General features: G+C 38.8%; 2 protein-coding genes across 2 annotated transcripts in view; one reads left to right on the top strand and one right to left on the bottom strand.

The window, feature by feature from the left end:
* Positions 1-5996, top strand: part of LOC149204350 (uncharacterized) — a 28538-nt gene extending 22542 nt beyond the window's left edge. The window contains exon 5 of the mRNA XM_089395850.1: positions 5818-5996. Coding sequence (XP_089251976.1) covers positions 5818-5996 — 179 coding nt within the window. The remainder of the gene's footprint in view (positions 1-5817) is intronic.
* LOC149204349 (uncharacterized) overlaps positions 1-16412 on the bottom strand; it is a 525276-nt gene that overhangs the window by 479349 nt on the left and 29515 nt on the right. Inside the window, exon 3 of the mRNA XM_089394693.1 lies at positions 8436-8472. Coding sequence (XP_089250819.1) covers positions 8436-8472 — 37 coding nt within the window. The remainder of the gene's footprint in view (positions 1-8435; positions 8473-16412) is intronic.

Below are 16412 nucleotides of genomic sequence, written 5' to 3'. Positions count from 1 at the left end.
GACAATAGGGTATGCAAACAACTGCAGGTCGATGGCAAGGAGCTGGACGCAGATTTGAGGGCTAGAGAAGACTGTGTGCAGGTGAAGGATAGAGCGATGGGGAGCCAGATGAGGGCAGCGGATGAGGAAAGCGAGGAATGGCTGCGAATCTGAGCGGGTGAGGGAATGAAGAATGCTGCGGACAGATGAGAGCAGGTGAGGGAATGAACACTTGGATTGCAGGCAGAATGGCACCAACGAATTTGATGCTAGAGGGTGAGAAATCGCAAGGTTTGGTGGCAGCGAGAGGGGTTTTAAAAAAATTGAAATTGCACAGTGAACCCAAAAAAAAAGGCAGTGAACCAATCAGCAAAACAGTAGCCCAGAAAAACGACTTTCACGCCAATGTGTTTTAATGCTTCAGATTTATCAATGAAACCCTATGAAATTATTTCCAGATTTAAAAAGAAAAATTAAAACCCTTGACTGCAAAATTATTTTAAATAAAATCCCTGCAAAATGATGTTGATGAACCCCAGAAATCCAGATCTTACCCTTCAAATCCTAGATCTGGACTCTACACAGTTTTCTTCTTCAGATCTGTAGTTGCACGACAACAAGAAAACACCCAAACGATATATACAATGATAAAAACTAAAACCCAGAAAAACCAAGTCAGAAAACCGAAAATAATTCCAGATCTATGAACATGAATGACAAATCTATCAAATCTAGGGAGTGTGAGTCCAACTCCGCTCTCAGATCTAGGGAGTGTGATTCCAACTCCGCTCCCAGATCTAATAATCTAAGGCTCTTAACAGCCAGATTCATCAATTTCACACATAAAAAGTTTAAATTTTTAAAGTTTAAAGAAGCTGTTGAACTCAAAACCCTTCATGCATCACCAATAAAAATCTTATGATAAGCCCGGGATCAAATTAAGCTGGTCTCTTCAGAAAACACGGATCGGAGGTTGGCTTGTCCAACTGAAAACTTTTCCGAACTTTTCCTGCAAAACTCAATCCAGCCATCAAAATAAAACGAGAAAATGATAATAAAATTCAAATAAATAGAGATATCTGCTATTACCTTCAAATTTAAACCATCACTTAAACCCCAGCGACTGAGCAAGATACCTGTACTCAAATCACTCTTCAGAAGCTATTATCAATGGCAAAAAACAATTACACATGAAAAACGATACATCTTACAGTACTTCCATGAAGAGTAACACCGGCAAAAATTAACTCCAAAGTCTTTCTTTATTATCCGAATAAAAATTTACACGAGAGCTTTTCGCTTAGCAAACGACTCAAAGGTCGGATGAATTGACTAAAAATGACCTCCAATTTAAAGATAAATCCTCCAAGGGCTAGTCCGAGCGATCCTCGTCAAAGCAATCTCAACCGTTGATGAGGATCAAAATTTCTTTTAATCTCATCCGTCGAAATTTTAAATTCTTGAGGAAATTTGAACTTTTCAATTAAATGCATTTTAATTAACTCAAAAATAAAAGTTTTGAGTTAATTTCCTCAAAATTTTGATTTTGACTTAACCCCCAGGCACCAAAGGCTTAAAATTTAGTAAAATTTTGATTTTTAAAGACCAACGAATTTTGCCTTCGGAGAATTTAAATTTACCTAGGACCTAAAACTAATTAAATTTTTGGCTTAGGATTTTAATTAATTTTTGGCAAAAAAGTTTAATTAATTAACCTATGAGGGGATAAATTATTTTTCCAACCCTCAAGACACTTTACATCATGATTTTCATATTTTTCACATTTCAATGGGGAAAACCCATTTGTAAAAAGACCCTCACAGACTACCCATTTCTGCGACACAAATATAATCAAGCAGACCAAGCAATTTGCAATAAAATAACCTGACCAAATAGTTAGGATTATTCCCAAATCACTTTTACATAGACTTGATCTCGAACACTAGGACTCGCCTAAGATCCCAGTGACAAAATTCATTCCAGCTTTGGGGTAAGACTGAAGGAAAACTCTGCCGACCATCCGAGAATGGATTGGTGAGACAAAAAACCTTCCAGAATGTAAATCGTCACCAGAAAAATAGGTTTACCTAGGCAATTACATACGACACGGATTTGCTGAGATTATTTACATCATAGACATGCAGAATGGATTTACATTATAGCATCTTGGTCAGGCTGATGATGATAGTTGGACAGCACGGACACATCGATCAGGCACTATCCCTTTTGCGAAAAAAGGAGGTGTACTGCTATGGGTCGTTGACACGTAGTGGTCAACATCTGGCTCTACTTGGGGACACGTTGCTGCACCGGAGGAATGTGAGAATCCAGAATCTGCATCCACGCAACACACAACATAACATAAGTAGCGTCCATCCAAAAATCATCATATAACGTTAAGCATGGGATAGATATAAACTCTTCATTTATTAAATATCTAATAACATGAAAAACACAAATCTAACTACAAAATGAAATACTGAAATAACAAGGTATAAGGTTAAAAATACAATACAAAGATGCCCCATGGCATCAGATGTTTTCAATATAGTGCATACTGAGCATTTGCCTGCTTTCAGGTAAATCTGTTGGTTGTTTCTCAGATGTGCCATGTCCAATCCTGCACACGGTAGGACTTTTTCCTATCCGAAAATCAAGCTGCTCGCAGCCATCAGATGCATCAAACTGCTTTCTCATTCTCTTTCTCTTGCGTCTTTTCTTTGTGGCAGGCTGTATCACTGATGATGTGGAATATTCTACTTCAAAACTCTCAAATGAATTATGTAAGATATGCATGACATGTCTTTCTTCATTCTGCATCTGATTTTTATTAATTTCCATTTTATCCGGGTCACCTTCAATTAGCCACTTTTCAATGGAACAAATGACCTCCTCATAATAAGATGGAGCTTGCTGCAACAGACAAGGAGGCTTATGATCTGTTGACGTTTCCTTGTTTCTTTCATCCTCTGACTGATGCTGAAATTTTTGTACCTGTATTGTTATGGCATCCATCTGGTTAGAGTGTTCAACCTTCATAGCATTGAATTCCTTGGCATGGTTTTCCTCCATGGTCAATAACTTATTTTGAAGACATATCTGACCAGCTTCCATATCTTTTATTACTTTGTCATTATCTGCTTTTATGGTCATCAAACAATTTTGCATAGAGCTCATTTCTCTGTCATGATTAGCTTTCATGGTTTCCATTTCCTTAGCATGCTGACTCTGCATGTCGGTCCTCATAGCCTCCATATTCTGAGCACACTTTTCTACTACGGTGGCTATGTGATCGAAGTGTTTAATTTTCATGATTTCCATCTCCTCATCACATTTTTCCAGTTGAGTGTACAAATTTCTCATATCCTTGACGTAATCAGTTATAAATTTTTCTTGATTAAGCTCCATATTTTTTACCAGTTGTGTTTGACTGAACTGCATGTCTTTAACCAACTGCTTTAGTTCTTCTATAAGATGCTTATCATTCTCCCTTTCATTGTCGACACTGATTTGATAACTTGTTCCTGCTTTTCCACTATCATGGATTCGTCTTGCAATGGTACAAGTGGATGGCACATTTTGATATGGAGAATTGTCTTGAAATCTTTCATTGACAGTTGGATCCTTTACAAGATCACTTTCATTCTGTTGCATAGTATTAGGGGCACAAGGCGAACCACCTTGATCTCCATATCTATCTTCAAAAGCATTGATGATGTCTTGTAAAGAAGCAAAAGAATCTTCAGGACAATTATGAAACCAATTCAAAGCATCACCCTCTAAAGAAAAGGCAAATAGACGCATCTTGACATCTTCATGTTTATATTGGGAAGAACTACAATATCTGATTATCGTACGAGTAACTCTGGATAGATGCTTCCTAGCAGCAGCTGAATCACCACCTGAGAACAAAGGTAATTTATGAATAGCCTCTTCTGGCATATCATGGAGGAAATCAGTAAAATGACACGGGTAAACAAATCATCCAGGATGACTTGCTTGAAGAGATGAGGGACCAAATGGATGCTAGAGAGAGACCCCTGCTTAAGAAAATCAAGAGATCCACAAGAAGCGAGCTTCTAGTAGAAATTCTTGTAAGAAATGAAAGAAGTGGAGTTGCCACTTGAACATGAATCTAGCTCTAAGATCCAAAAGGCAAACAACTGGATATAAGGGAGGGTTTCTTGTTTGAGAAATAATGGATGAATAAGTGGAGTCGCCACCCAAACAAGAAACGAACCGAAATGTCCAGGTGCTAAAAGTGCAGATAAAACGATTAATGAGATGACGAAAGATAAGGCGATGAAAAGATCAAATGACACCAGGAAATGTCGCGCTGATGGGATAAAAAATGATGAAAGATTAGATGATTAGAAAAAATGTCGTGAGGACCAAGGACAGAAAAACTTTATCCCCGGCAATGGCGCCAAAAAATGTTATCGTTGTCGGCTCAAATGCAAAGATGAGAAATGAGAAGAATGATGAGGAAATGTCGTTGAAACGCCGAGAATAAAATATCCCCGACAACGGCGCCAAAAAATGTTGGTGTTGCCGGCTAAAATGAATAATAGAAAGATGAAATATGAATGTCGTAGAGCCAAGGCCCAATAAATTGGTCCCCGGCAACGGCGCCAAAAAATGTTGTTGCAACAAAGAGTCTAGGCACCGCGACAATGCTCAGAGTAAGGGTTGTCACTCTTAATCCTTACTGTTGTCACTCTTAATCCTTACTCCATTTAGACTCTCTCCTAGACAAGTCAAGGGGGGTAAGTCCCTAAGGTAAATGGATGAGGATAGCCTGTGAAACACAGGCTCTAGGAGATTTTAATGATGGATAACTTGATGAATCTAAAGTGAGTCTCGGTCAAATGAGATAGATAGATTAAAATAAGACACGATCATAAGATAAAAATGACTACAGACCAGTGCCTTTAATTGAATTAACCATAGACTAAATAATAACAAGTTATCCAGAACAATTTACAAATGTGACGAATAAAGACAATCATGAATGATTAAATGTAAACTGCTCAAAACTTTAACATGCAAGAGATTCCAGATTTAAAATGATTTTCGTTAGGAATTCAGATCTAGAACATTTAACTTTCTCCTATAGCCAATATGATTTAAAACATTTATCGCACCTTGACCATAGAAAAATCATGAAAAATTAATTTAATCACCAAATAACACCAAGGAAATTTAAATTTGCGTTTCAATTATTCCTTAGGCAATTGCTTTAATGTGAAAAATAAAGAAGTAAAACAAATCAACGGGTTAATAAATCGAATTTTTAATGGGCCACAGGCCACATTAAAAAAATTTAATGTTTAAGCACAAATCCCTTAATTTATTTCATTCTTAATTCTCACGTCACTAAGAATTTAAAATTTTTAGATTTTTTAAATGTTTTTTAAATCTTTTAGATTTTTAACTTATAGGATTTTTTAGAATTTTTAGAATTTTTATGATTTTCTAAATGAATTTTTTTTATGAAAAACAAAACTAAAAAAGAAATTAAAATCACAAGTCAAAAATAAAAAAGTGAAAAAGTGAAAAAAAAAAAATCAAATAATAAAAAAATAAAAAAGTCAAGATAAAAGATCAAATAATAATTAAAAAAAAAAGAAAAGAAATGAATCTAAGGAAAGCTTAAAAACAAAAATCGAATTATATAAACAAAAGAAAAAAAACTAACCGAAAACCTTAATGAAAAAATAAAAATAACATCGAACCTAAATCGTGAAGAGTTAAAGCCTAAGCTAAAATTAAAAAAATCAAAATGTTAAACTAACTCATACAAAAATATATCTAATGTTCCTTGTTGTGCGAATGCAGGTCCGGCAACAGAGAAAGCAGTGACGGCGGAGGTTTGCGGGCAGTGTGATGGAAGCTTGACGCGTAAGGGAGAGGGAGACGGCAAAAGAGAGCAAGCGTGGACAGCGAGGAGGACAGGACGGACGGGTCGCAGAAGAAGGGAATCGCAGGGTTTGGAGGAGGCAGTGGCAGGTGGTTGAAAAGATCTAGACGAAGCCGCAGGAAGGGATCCGAAAGATGGGCGAAGGAGTTTGAAAGTGCAGCAATTGTTTGCAGCTATGGCAACGAAAGGGATGAGGGGCGATGGATACGAACAGCAGGGTATGCAAACAACTGCAGGTTGATGGCAAGGAGCTGGACGCAAATTTGAGGGCTGGAGAACACTGCGTGCAGGTGAAGGGTAGAGCGATGGGGAACCAGATGAGGGCAGTGGATGAGGAAAGCGAGGAATGGCTGCAAATCTGAGCGGGTGATGGAATGAAGAATGTTGCGGATAGATGAGAGCAGGTGAGGGAATGAACACTCAAAAGCAAGCAGAATGGAACCAACGAATTTGATGCCAGAGGGTGAGAAATCACAGGGTTTGGTGGCAGTGAGAGGGGTTTTTAAAAAAAAAAACGAAATTGCATAGTGAACCCAAAAAAAAGGCAGCGAACCAATCAGCAAAATTGTAGCCCAGAAACTCAAGACAAACCCAGAAAAACGAATTTCATGCCAATGTGTTTTAATGCTTCAGATTTATCAGTGAAACTCCAGTGAAATTATTTCCAGATTTTAACAAAAAAAAAAATTAAAACCCTGGACTACAAAATGATGTTGATGAACCCCAGAGATCCAGATCTTACCCTCTAGGGCCTAGATCTGGACTCCATACAGTTTTATTCTTCAGATCTGTAGCTACACGACAACAAGAAAACACCCAAACGATATATACAATGATAAAAACTAAAACCCAGAAAACCCAAGTCAGAAAACCGAAAATAATTACAGATCTATGCACATGAATGACAAATCTATCAGATCTACGGAGTCTGAGTCTAACTCCGCTCCCAGAGCTATCAGATCTAGGGAGTGTGAATCCAACTCCACTCCCAGATCTGATAATCTAAGGCTCTTAACAGCGAAATTCATCAATTTCGCACGTAAAAAATTTAAATTTATAAGTTTAAAGGAAGTATTGAGCTCAAAACCCTTCATGCGTCACCAGTAAAAATCTTATGATAAGGCTAGGATCAAATTAAGTTGGCTCTTCAAAAAACACGGATCAAGAGTTGGCTAGTCCAACTGAAAACTTCCCCGAACACCGGATGATCTAAAAATCAAGATTTTCCTGCAAAACTCAATCCAACCATCAAAATAGAGCGAGAAAATGATAATAAAATTCAGATAAATAGAGATACCTGCTATTACATTCAAATTTAAATTATCACTTGAACCCCAAAGACTGAGCAAGATACATGTACTCAAATCACTCTTCAGAAGCTATTATCAATGGCAAAAAAAAAATTACACATGAAAAACGATACAGCTTACAGTACTTCCATGAAGAGTAACACCGGCGAAAATTAACCCCAAAGTCTTTCTTTATTATCCGAATAAAAATTTACACGAGAGATTTTCGCTTAGCACACGATTCAAAGGTCGGATGAATTGACTGACAAATGACTTCCTATTTAAAGATAAATCCTCCAACGGCTAGTTCAAGTGATCTTAGTCAAGGCAATCTCAACCATTGATGAGAATCAAAATTTCTTTTAATCTCATCCGTCGAAATTTTAAATTCTTGAGGAAATTCGAATTTCAATTAAATGCATTTTAATTAACTCAAAAATAAAAATTTGAGTTAATTTCCTCAAAATTTTTATTTTGACTTAACCACCAGGGACCCAAGGCTTAAAATTTAGCAAAATAATTAATTTACCTTAGTCCGGGGGTCTTTTAAATATTGATTTTTAAAGACCAACGAATTTTGCCTTCGGAGGATTTAAATTTACCTAGGACCTCGAACTAATTAAATTTCTGGCTTAGGATTTTAATCAATTTTTGGCCAGAAAGTTTAATTAATTAACCTATGAGGGGATAAATTATTTTTCCAACCCTCAAGACACTTTACATCATGATTTTCATATTTTTCACATTTCAAGGGAGAAAACCCATTTGTAAAAAATGCTCACAGACTACCCATTTTTGCGACACAAATATAATCCAGTAGACCAAGCAATTTGTAATAAAATAACCTAACCAAATAGTTAGGATTATTCCCAAATCACTTTTACATAGACTCGATCTAGAACACTAGGACTCGCCTAAGATCCCAGTGACAAAATTCATTCCGGCTTTGGGGTAAGACTGAAGGAAAACTCTGTCGACCATCCGAGAATGGATCGGTGAGACAAAAAACCTCCCAGAATGTAGATCGTCACCAGAAAAATAGGTTTACCTAGGCAATTACATACACGACACGGATCTGCTGAGATTATTTACATCATATACATGCAGAATGGGTTTACATTATAACATCTTGGTCAGGCTGATGATGATGGCTGGACGGCACAGACACATCGATCAGGCACTATCCCTTTTGCGAAAAAATGGGGTGTACTGCTATGGGTCATTGACACTTAGTGGTCAACACTGACCTCTGAAATCCGGCCTAATTTCCACGCTCTCCTCCAGCTGCTGGGTATATCAACCCTCCAGAAAATAACATTGTTGATGACCCCAAATTTGGCTACAATGCTCAGCAAAATTCCCCTCCGGAATTACCTCACAAGTATCAGCCCCTACTCCACCTTCTCCTGAACTCCCACGTGTGGTACAAAGGCACCACTACACAGGCCTATGCAATGTTTGATGGTGGCTGATTGGTACAGCAGTCATACACAAAATGGAGCCCAGACAACGCTCCAAATCTCCAGCAAATCATGGCCCTTAGCTTTCCCTGAAAGCCAAAAAAAATCCCAGCTCCACAACCAACTCCTCCAAATGTTGCGTATTCCCCTTTCTACGCCCAACCTGCTGAACCAGCTCCACGTATTTGCTAAACAAGCTCCCGAATCAAATCACCTCCTTGGGTTAGCACTCAAAGTCCACCAAAGGTAGGGTGAGATTCTCGCATGAAAATATTGTGTGCTCAACAGCACATGCAAACTTGGCTTTCTGCTCAAGCGTGCTAGTCAAGTGTGAACGTCAAATGATCAAAGATGCCCAAATGATGAATGCACCTCCTATTTTAGTATTGGGCCTCCAATTCTCCATGTGGGTCCCATCCATCGATTTCCTCATCCCTCTTCCCTCTATGAGAGCGTATTAACCAAGGGGAGCGTATTTCTCTTTGGGGTGACCCCCACCATCCACTAGCAATTCAATTTTTCCTTTTTTTCCCTTATGTTAGAGCCTTCTTTCACCTCAAAATTGCAAGTGGGACCCCACAACCCACTTTTCCTAAGTTGCAACCCAAAAATGGACAAAATTGGTCAAAATCGATATTTCACTTAGCAACCTTGCTAAGTGGGAATATCACAACACCTTATCCAAGGTATGGTCCCAACTCACTTAATGTCAGTTGTCATCATAGATCTTCGATCCATGTTAATAAAGAAAATTGATCAGAGTCTTAGTTCATAAGAATATGCATCAAATTCAGGATGAGACCCTAGTTGCTTCTTATCTCGAGATGAAGAAATGTTGTAAGCCAGATTATGAACAGATTCTTGTACAAGTCTTCAACATCAATCGATTGGCATATCTCTCATGAGATTCAAAATATGTAACTAGGCCTACGAATATGTACATATGTATTTGGCAAACTCTGAATTGAGGAGACAAAATGGCTCAGCGGTCCAAAGGTCCGCAATCACAGACCACGAAATTTTGTTGCTCGCTAGGGTTCAGATAAGGCAGTCGGGTAGATGTTGTAGACAATTTAGGTTTTTGAAAGAGGTAGTACCTACACCAACTAGAGGCATATGCCCAGGCTTATTCACTCCATACAAGATATACGCGCAACCACTAAAGGGTTTCTGCCTGCCTAAAGACTGAAGGGACCGTCTGAGACCTAGCGTATTCGGCATATGCGACGACATGTTTTTCGGGAAGTCGTTGTTAAACCCAATTGAGTTTAGGGTTCGATGCCAACATGGAGGAAGAAGCAATGGATTATTCAATGGACTCGTATGAGGGTTGCTAGATTTGGTCGGAACCTCCACATCAGCTCCCTGGAAGCTCTCCAAGCTCGACATCTGGCTCTCCGTCTCCAGGTGTATTCTCAACCTTGCCAAGCATATCAGAAGAAAATATTTGTTGCCCTAGTATCCCCCCTGTAGCCACATCTGCACAAAATTTCCCATTCTTTGGACCTGAAGTTGTTTCGGGATACCATGGTCCGCTAGGGTTTCCGTCGAAACAAGTCAGGGATGGACAAACATGGAAAATACCAATTCGGGAAGATATAAATGTTGTCAATATATCCTTGGAGGCCCTAAATTTTGTAGAAGGACGTTTTCATCAACCGAACTTTGTTGCATCTGTTGTTCTTGATGGAGGGTCTTTCGCGGGTCATTCTGGACCTGGCGAGGCAAATGTTTTTGGCTATACTTCACAACCCTCAGGCCTTAACCAAATTCCTGCTCTTTCGATCGAGACGGACTTAAGGGAAAAGGATAGCCAGGCGGGGGTAAGTCTGACTAGAAGCGAAGTACTCGCTCTGGGGGTTTCTTCTTGTCATGCAGAAAACTACATGAAGGGCCCAAATGGAGATGGGCCATAGGGCGGGGTTCCGAAAACTTCAGGGAAAAAACCTAAATGTACTAAGGAGAGGGACAAGAACAAGTCACTTGTGCTTGGGGAAGGTCTCAAATTCGACGAGGTCATGGACACAATAAAAAAGGTGTTGGTTAGAAGAGTCAGAGACCGAAGATATTCACCGACTAGACTCAGAAGCTGGGCACAAGAGAACTGGAACATGGATTTCACAAAAATGCCAGAAATATGGACTCTTCCTCCGGTTGGTTCGCTGTCAAGTTCAACAACATTGAACAGACTTACAGGGTTTTGGTATGTCACTAGATTATTGAACAAGCCTCTATATTTTGCAAGTGATTGTGAGGTCTTTATTTACATGATATATATATCAGCATCCATGATTTACATTGAGATTATCCTGAAACAAATATAGAATTTGAAAATAAATTATAGAGGAATATTTGGAAGTTAGCTTGAAGACAATCCCAATTTTCTCCCACTCCTGTTACCAAAAGGACAAACCCACCCTGCCAAGCTCAGCACAGCCTTGGTACTCATCTCCAAAATACTTTCCAATTGGAGTATTTCGGTCCCCTGTGCCCAAAGCTTCAAGAATAATGGAACTCTAGCTCTGATTCAGATCTCTAACCCTCATTCCCCTCCTCTTCCAGCAAAATCCTCCTCCCTTTCTCCTCTGCGTGCCTGGGATATATACCCTGCCTAGGCAGTCAACGCCATCCTTAGATTTTATTCGACAGATTGATTTGTTATGTGTAAGATGAGGTGAAGGTGTGAATATATATATATATATCTTTAAAAAGGGTAGATGTGTTTTAAACTTTAAGGTTTTATTTTATTATTTTTTAATTTATTTTTTTTATTATATTTATCTTTTATATGATTTTAATTATGGTAACAAGGTCCATAGTTGTTAAATCTTTATGGTATTAAATTTAAAAATAACTTATAATTATATATTTATATTCATACATATTAACAATAATTAACTTTATAACTTTAAACTCTCTATATGTATCTTTTGAATGTTGGATTTTAGGTAATATCTTTCTTCTCGATAAAATAGGTGTTTTAATCCCTTTTTCATTTATTTTAACATTTTTCCTAATTATATAGTAAGTATACTAGTGCAAGACATGCGATGTGTGCATATGTAGCTATCATATGCATACCTTGTATGCAGGCTAATACTCTTTTGCTTATAAACTGAAATGGGTCATCACAGTGATGGTCTCCTCTCTTCGACCTTGAAAGGGAGCAATTGTGGGCAGACCCGATTTGGCTTAGACTTCCAAGCCTTCCTATACATCTATGGACTGAAAACATTTTTCGGCATATCGGCAACAACCTGGGCAAATATTTGGACTATGATCGATCCTATTTGGAAACTGGGAAAAGAACCTACGCCCGCGTGCTGGTTTTTCTAGACACCAGAGAAGGCTTGGTAGAAAACCTTATCTTGCATTACAAAGGATATTCACATAATCAGATCTTGGACTACGAAGGGGCGCCTTTCCATTGCAGGCGATGTCACGAAATTGGTCATATTTACAGGGATTGTCCTCTGGTCCTCAAAGAAAAGGAAGCCAAAGAGGGCGGCAGAGCAAAGATTGGTGCAGGTTCTGCGCACGCAACCAAGGATGGATTGGTTGATCATTCAGGGGCATAAGGAATTCCCGCAAATCCAGAAGTCTCCTCCGCCAAAATTGTTTTGACCCAACCTATGGATCTGGGGCAATTGGCAAGACATCAATCCTCCGTGACATCTCCATTGTTGTCAGGTACCTCTCCCGCTTCTCTCTCTTTTCTTGAACATTATAAATATTTTTTACATAATACTATACCTGCATGTACCTTACATTTGGGAGGGGTCTCTTGTTTGCATCTAGTGGCTCTCACATGTTCGATTGAACAAGTCATCACCTGCAGCCTTGCTCTCTACCTTGATATCTAGATCCAAGAGTTCATCCTCAGACTATAAACAACCCCGGTACAATCTTAGATATCACTCCAAGCCATCAAACCAGGGTAACTATCAATCCTTTTTTGGGGGTGGGTTGGGACATCTTTCACCATCCAAAATTCCCTGTATCCCTAGAGGCAGGCAATCGAATATATCTAAAGCTATTCTTCAAGCCAGTCATGACATTGTGGTTGGTCGTCAGTTATTCTTAGATGGGGTCCTTAGAGCACATTATGCCCCTGCCTCTGTTCCCCCATGAAGTGTTTATCCTTCAACTGCAGAGGTTTCGCTAGTGCCTCCAAAAAACTAGCACTTCGACACCTGATCACGGAAGAGAGATTGGATGTCATTTTCCTACAAGAGACGTTAGGTTCCAGCCAGGATATTGTTCATTCCCTCAATGGGATGCTTAAAGATTGGGACTTCACTGAAATTGATGCCCATGGCCGCTCGGGGGGCTTGGCCCTGGGAGTTAACATGAAATCTATGAAGATTACAAATATATGGGGACACGAGGGGATACTTGGTGCAGACTCATTTTCTGAAGAACTTGGAGTGGAGATTAGATTGATAAATATATACAAACTCTGTGTGGATAGGATGGATTTCTAGAACAAAATTATGTCTAAATCCCTTATGCAAGCTCCCAATATTCTTATCGGTGGGGACTTAAACTTCTCTCTGGGGATGGCAGAAATCTAGGGATGTCACACGCACCCTGACCCTCTCTCTGATTTCTTCGCTCACATAATTGATGCAAACAATTTTGTTGACATAGACCTGGCAAAGCTCAACCCCACCTGGCAAAATTGTAGGATTGGTGATCAGATGGTGGCCAAGAGACTGGACAGATTCCTACTCTGTGTTTCTCTCTTAGAAAACATTTCAAACTTCAGACGGTGGATCGGAAGAGGGGGCTTATCGGACCACTTTCCTATATACCTGGAGTTGGCAAGACTCTCTCGAAAACCAAAAGCTCCTTTCAAGTTCAACAACACATGGATGAAGGAAGAAGAATATAAAACCCTAGACCAGGACACATGGAGGAACATAACAGAAGATGGTCAGGGCACTGCAGCTCAGTGCTTCGCTGATAACTTGCATTTGCTCAAACAAAAGACGATTTAATGGGTGAAGAACAAAAGCGTGATTCGGAGAAATTACATAGTATCGAGGATGAATTAGGTCAGCTGGATCAGCCTGGGGGAGGGGGATATGATAACAATGACTCCAAATTGAGACTCATTCAACTGGAATTGGAGAAAACAAAATTACTCAAAGAAAGGGAAGAAGAAGGGCGACTAAGAAGTCGTGCAATATGGTTAAAAGTAGGGAACAACAATACAAATTCAGTTGGTCTAGCAAAATCTTTTGACAAGGTCAGTTGGTTATATATCAGAATTCTACTCACGCATCTAAGATTCCATAACAACTTCATAAATTGGATTATGTGTTGCATCACTTCTCCTTCCTTTGCGTTGTTAATAAATGGATCTGCCTCTGAATTCTTTCATGTGGAAAGAGGCATGAGGCAAGGATGCCCCCTCTCCCCGTTATTATTTCTTCTCATTATGGAAGGTCTCAGCAGACTGATCTTGGATGCAAGGAATATGGGCCATCTGAAATGTGCTCCTTTGACAGGAAACATTAATCTCACACACCAGTTATTTGTAGACGATGTGATGATTTTTCTCGATGGTACTATTCATGATACTACAACTCTAGATCAAATTTTAAAGTTATTTCAAAAAGCAATAGGTATGGAAACAAACCCTCAAAAGTCCACTATCTCATCTTTAGGATGCACCAGGGAAGCAATGTCCTTAGCTATGAGATTATTCTGAAGCATCAAAATTGATAGCTTGTTGACTAGAATGTAAAAATACACAAGGTATTTGTAATAATAATTTATTATATATAAAAATGTATAAGTGATGATTCAATGTTAAAATGAGGGCCTGCTTTATATACTTAGGTAGGTGTCCCTTCATGAATGGTTGTGTCCTTTGGAGACACACCTCTTCACTAAACTAATCATTAATTAATCATTGTTTTGATGTAGCGTTATTATCTATATTTACATTATTTTTACATAATTTATGTTCATAACATTGTCTTCCCCTTCAAAAAGCTTTGTCCTCAAAGCTGGTTGATGAAAGGACTTGATCTCTTATCTGCTACGAATGTCTTTCCTTCACTTGACTGCTAATAATTTCTTCATTTGACCGCGTCATTTTGGCATGTGTAGTCGTTGATAGTACCACCTTGGGATTAGGGTTGTTCCATTTTTTTTAATAATAATTTATATTTTTTTTAAATAATTTTTTTTCTTTTTTTTAATAATAGATATATATATATATATATTATAACTCTAATTTTTTAATTTTTTTTAACTCTAATTTTTTTTACAACTCTAATTATTTTTTTATTTAAATTAATTTAATTAAACTAATTTAACTATGTAATTGTTTTGGGGGAGACGATAAACTTGGGGGCTCTGCAATCTGAACTAGGGTTTGAGTTAGGGTTTGGTGTTGGTAACCATGGCGGGTCGTGGAGGAGGGAGTTCTGCTCCCTCCTACAGTCAAATAGCTGCGAACAAAAGCAAGGAAACTGATCTGCATCGCTTCAAGAAACCAACGGAGGTGATAACTGAGGATACTAACACAGGAAATATCAAACCTCACGAACAGAGAGAAAATCATGAGGAAGATAGTAGGGAGAAGAGGAAAGAGGGCAGCAGTCAGAAAGCTGCACCTTTGAGGGCGACAGGGGTCTGCAAACCCAAGTCGATCATTACTCCTCGGGTCGTTTTAAGTGACCCAGCGCTACAGGTGCACAGAGATCACATGGCGGAACACGCAATCATATGCAAATTTATGGGGATTTGGCCGACGGAGAAGGCCTTACATGCATGGATAAGGAACCACTGGAAACCTAAGGGGGAAATAAACCTTCACCTTGGATCCAAGGGTTTCTTTACGGTGGTGTTCACGAGCTTAGAAGATAAAGACAGAGTGTTCGAGGGAGGACCCTATTTTTACGCTGCTGCTGCAAGCCTTTACATGCAACCATGGGTGATGAATTTTGCCCCAGAACGAGAAACGTTCACTTCAGTACCGGTATGGATAAGACTATACTCCCTTCCTTTAGATTATTGGCTGTCGAAGTCTCTAAAGGCTATCAACAACAAACTAGGGCATTTTATAAAGACATCAGAGGCGACATTAAGAGGCAAATACACTTCCTTTGCCCAGATTTGTGTGGAAATGGACCTATCTGAGGCACTCCCGGACAAGATCATTTTAGAAGTTTATGATGAAGAACGGGTGCAGGCGGTGGACTATGAGCATGTCCCATTTAGGTGTCATAAGTGACATGAACACGGGCACCTATATAGAGACTGCCCATTAAACCAGTGTGGAAAAAGTCGGGAAAAAATCGAGATTAAATCCCCAAAACGCAATTTTTTTGGTTGGCTAATTAAATCGGCCGATTTTTTCCCAATTGAAAAAATCGGGATTAAATCAGGACTTTTTCCAAAAAATCGTGAATGAGGTAGTTTCTTTAACGATTTTTTTTTTTTTTTTTTGAAAAAATAGGGATTTTATTGAAAAAGTCCGTATTTTTTAAAAAAATGAATATTTTTGTATTTTTTTAGTTTTGCCGACTTTTTCAAAAAACTCCCGACGTTAACAACTTTTTCAACTTTTGGACCCTTGTCGATTTAATCCCGACTTCGACTTTTTCCACATTGCATTAAACAAACTGGAAAGCAATAAAAAAACCACCACAAGCAAAGATCCCGAGGGTTTCACTAAGGTGGGGGGTAAGGGGAAAGGAGGAAAGCGGTACCAAAAGAAAATCAACGAGGACGGGCAAATGAGCCACA

Source organism: Pinus tabuliformis, chromosome 1_2 (genome assembly GCF_031772625.1).
Source record: "Pinus tabuliformis cultivar Carrire ecotype Pingquan chromosome 1_2, CPIR1, whole genome shotgun sequence".
NCBI classification, from domain to species: Eukaryota; Viridiplantae; Streptophyta; class Pinopsida; order Pinales; family Pinaceae; genus Pinus; species Pinus tabuliformis.
Note: the sequence above shows the minus strand (reverse complement) of the source record. Positions and strands in the feature narration are given on the sequence as shown.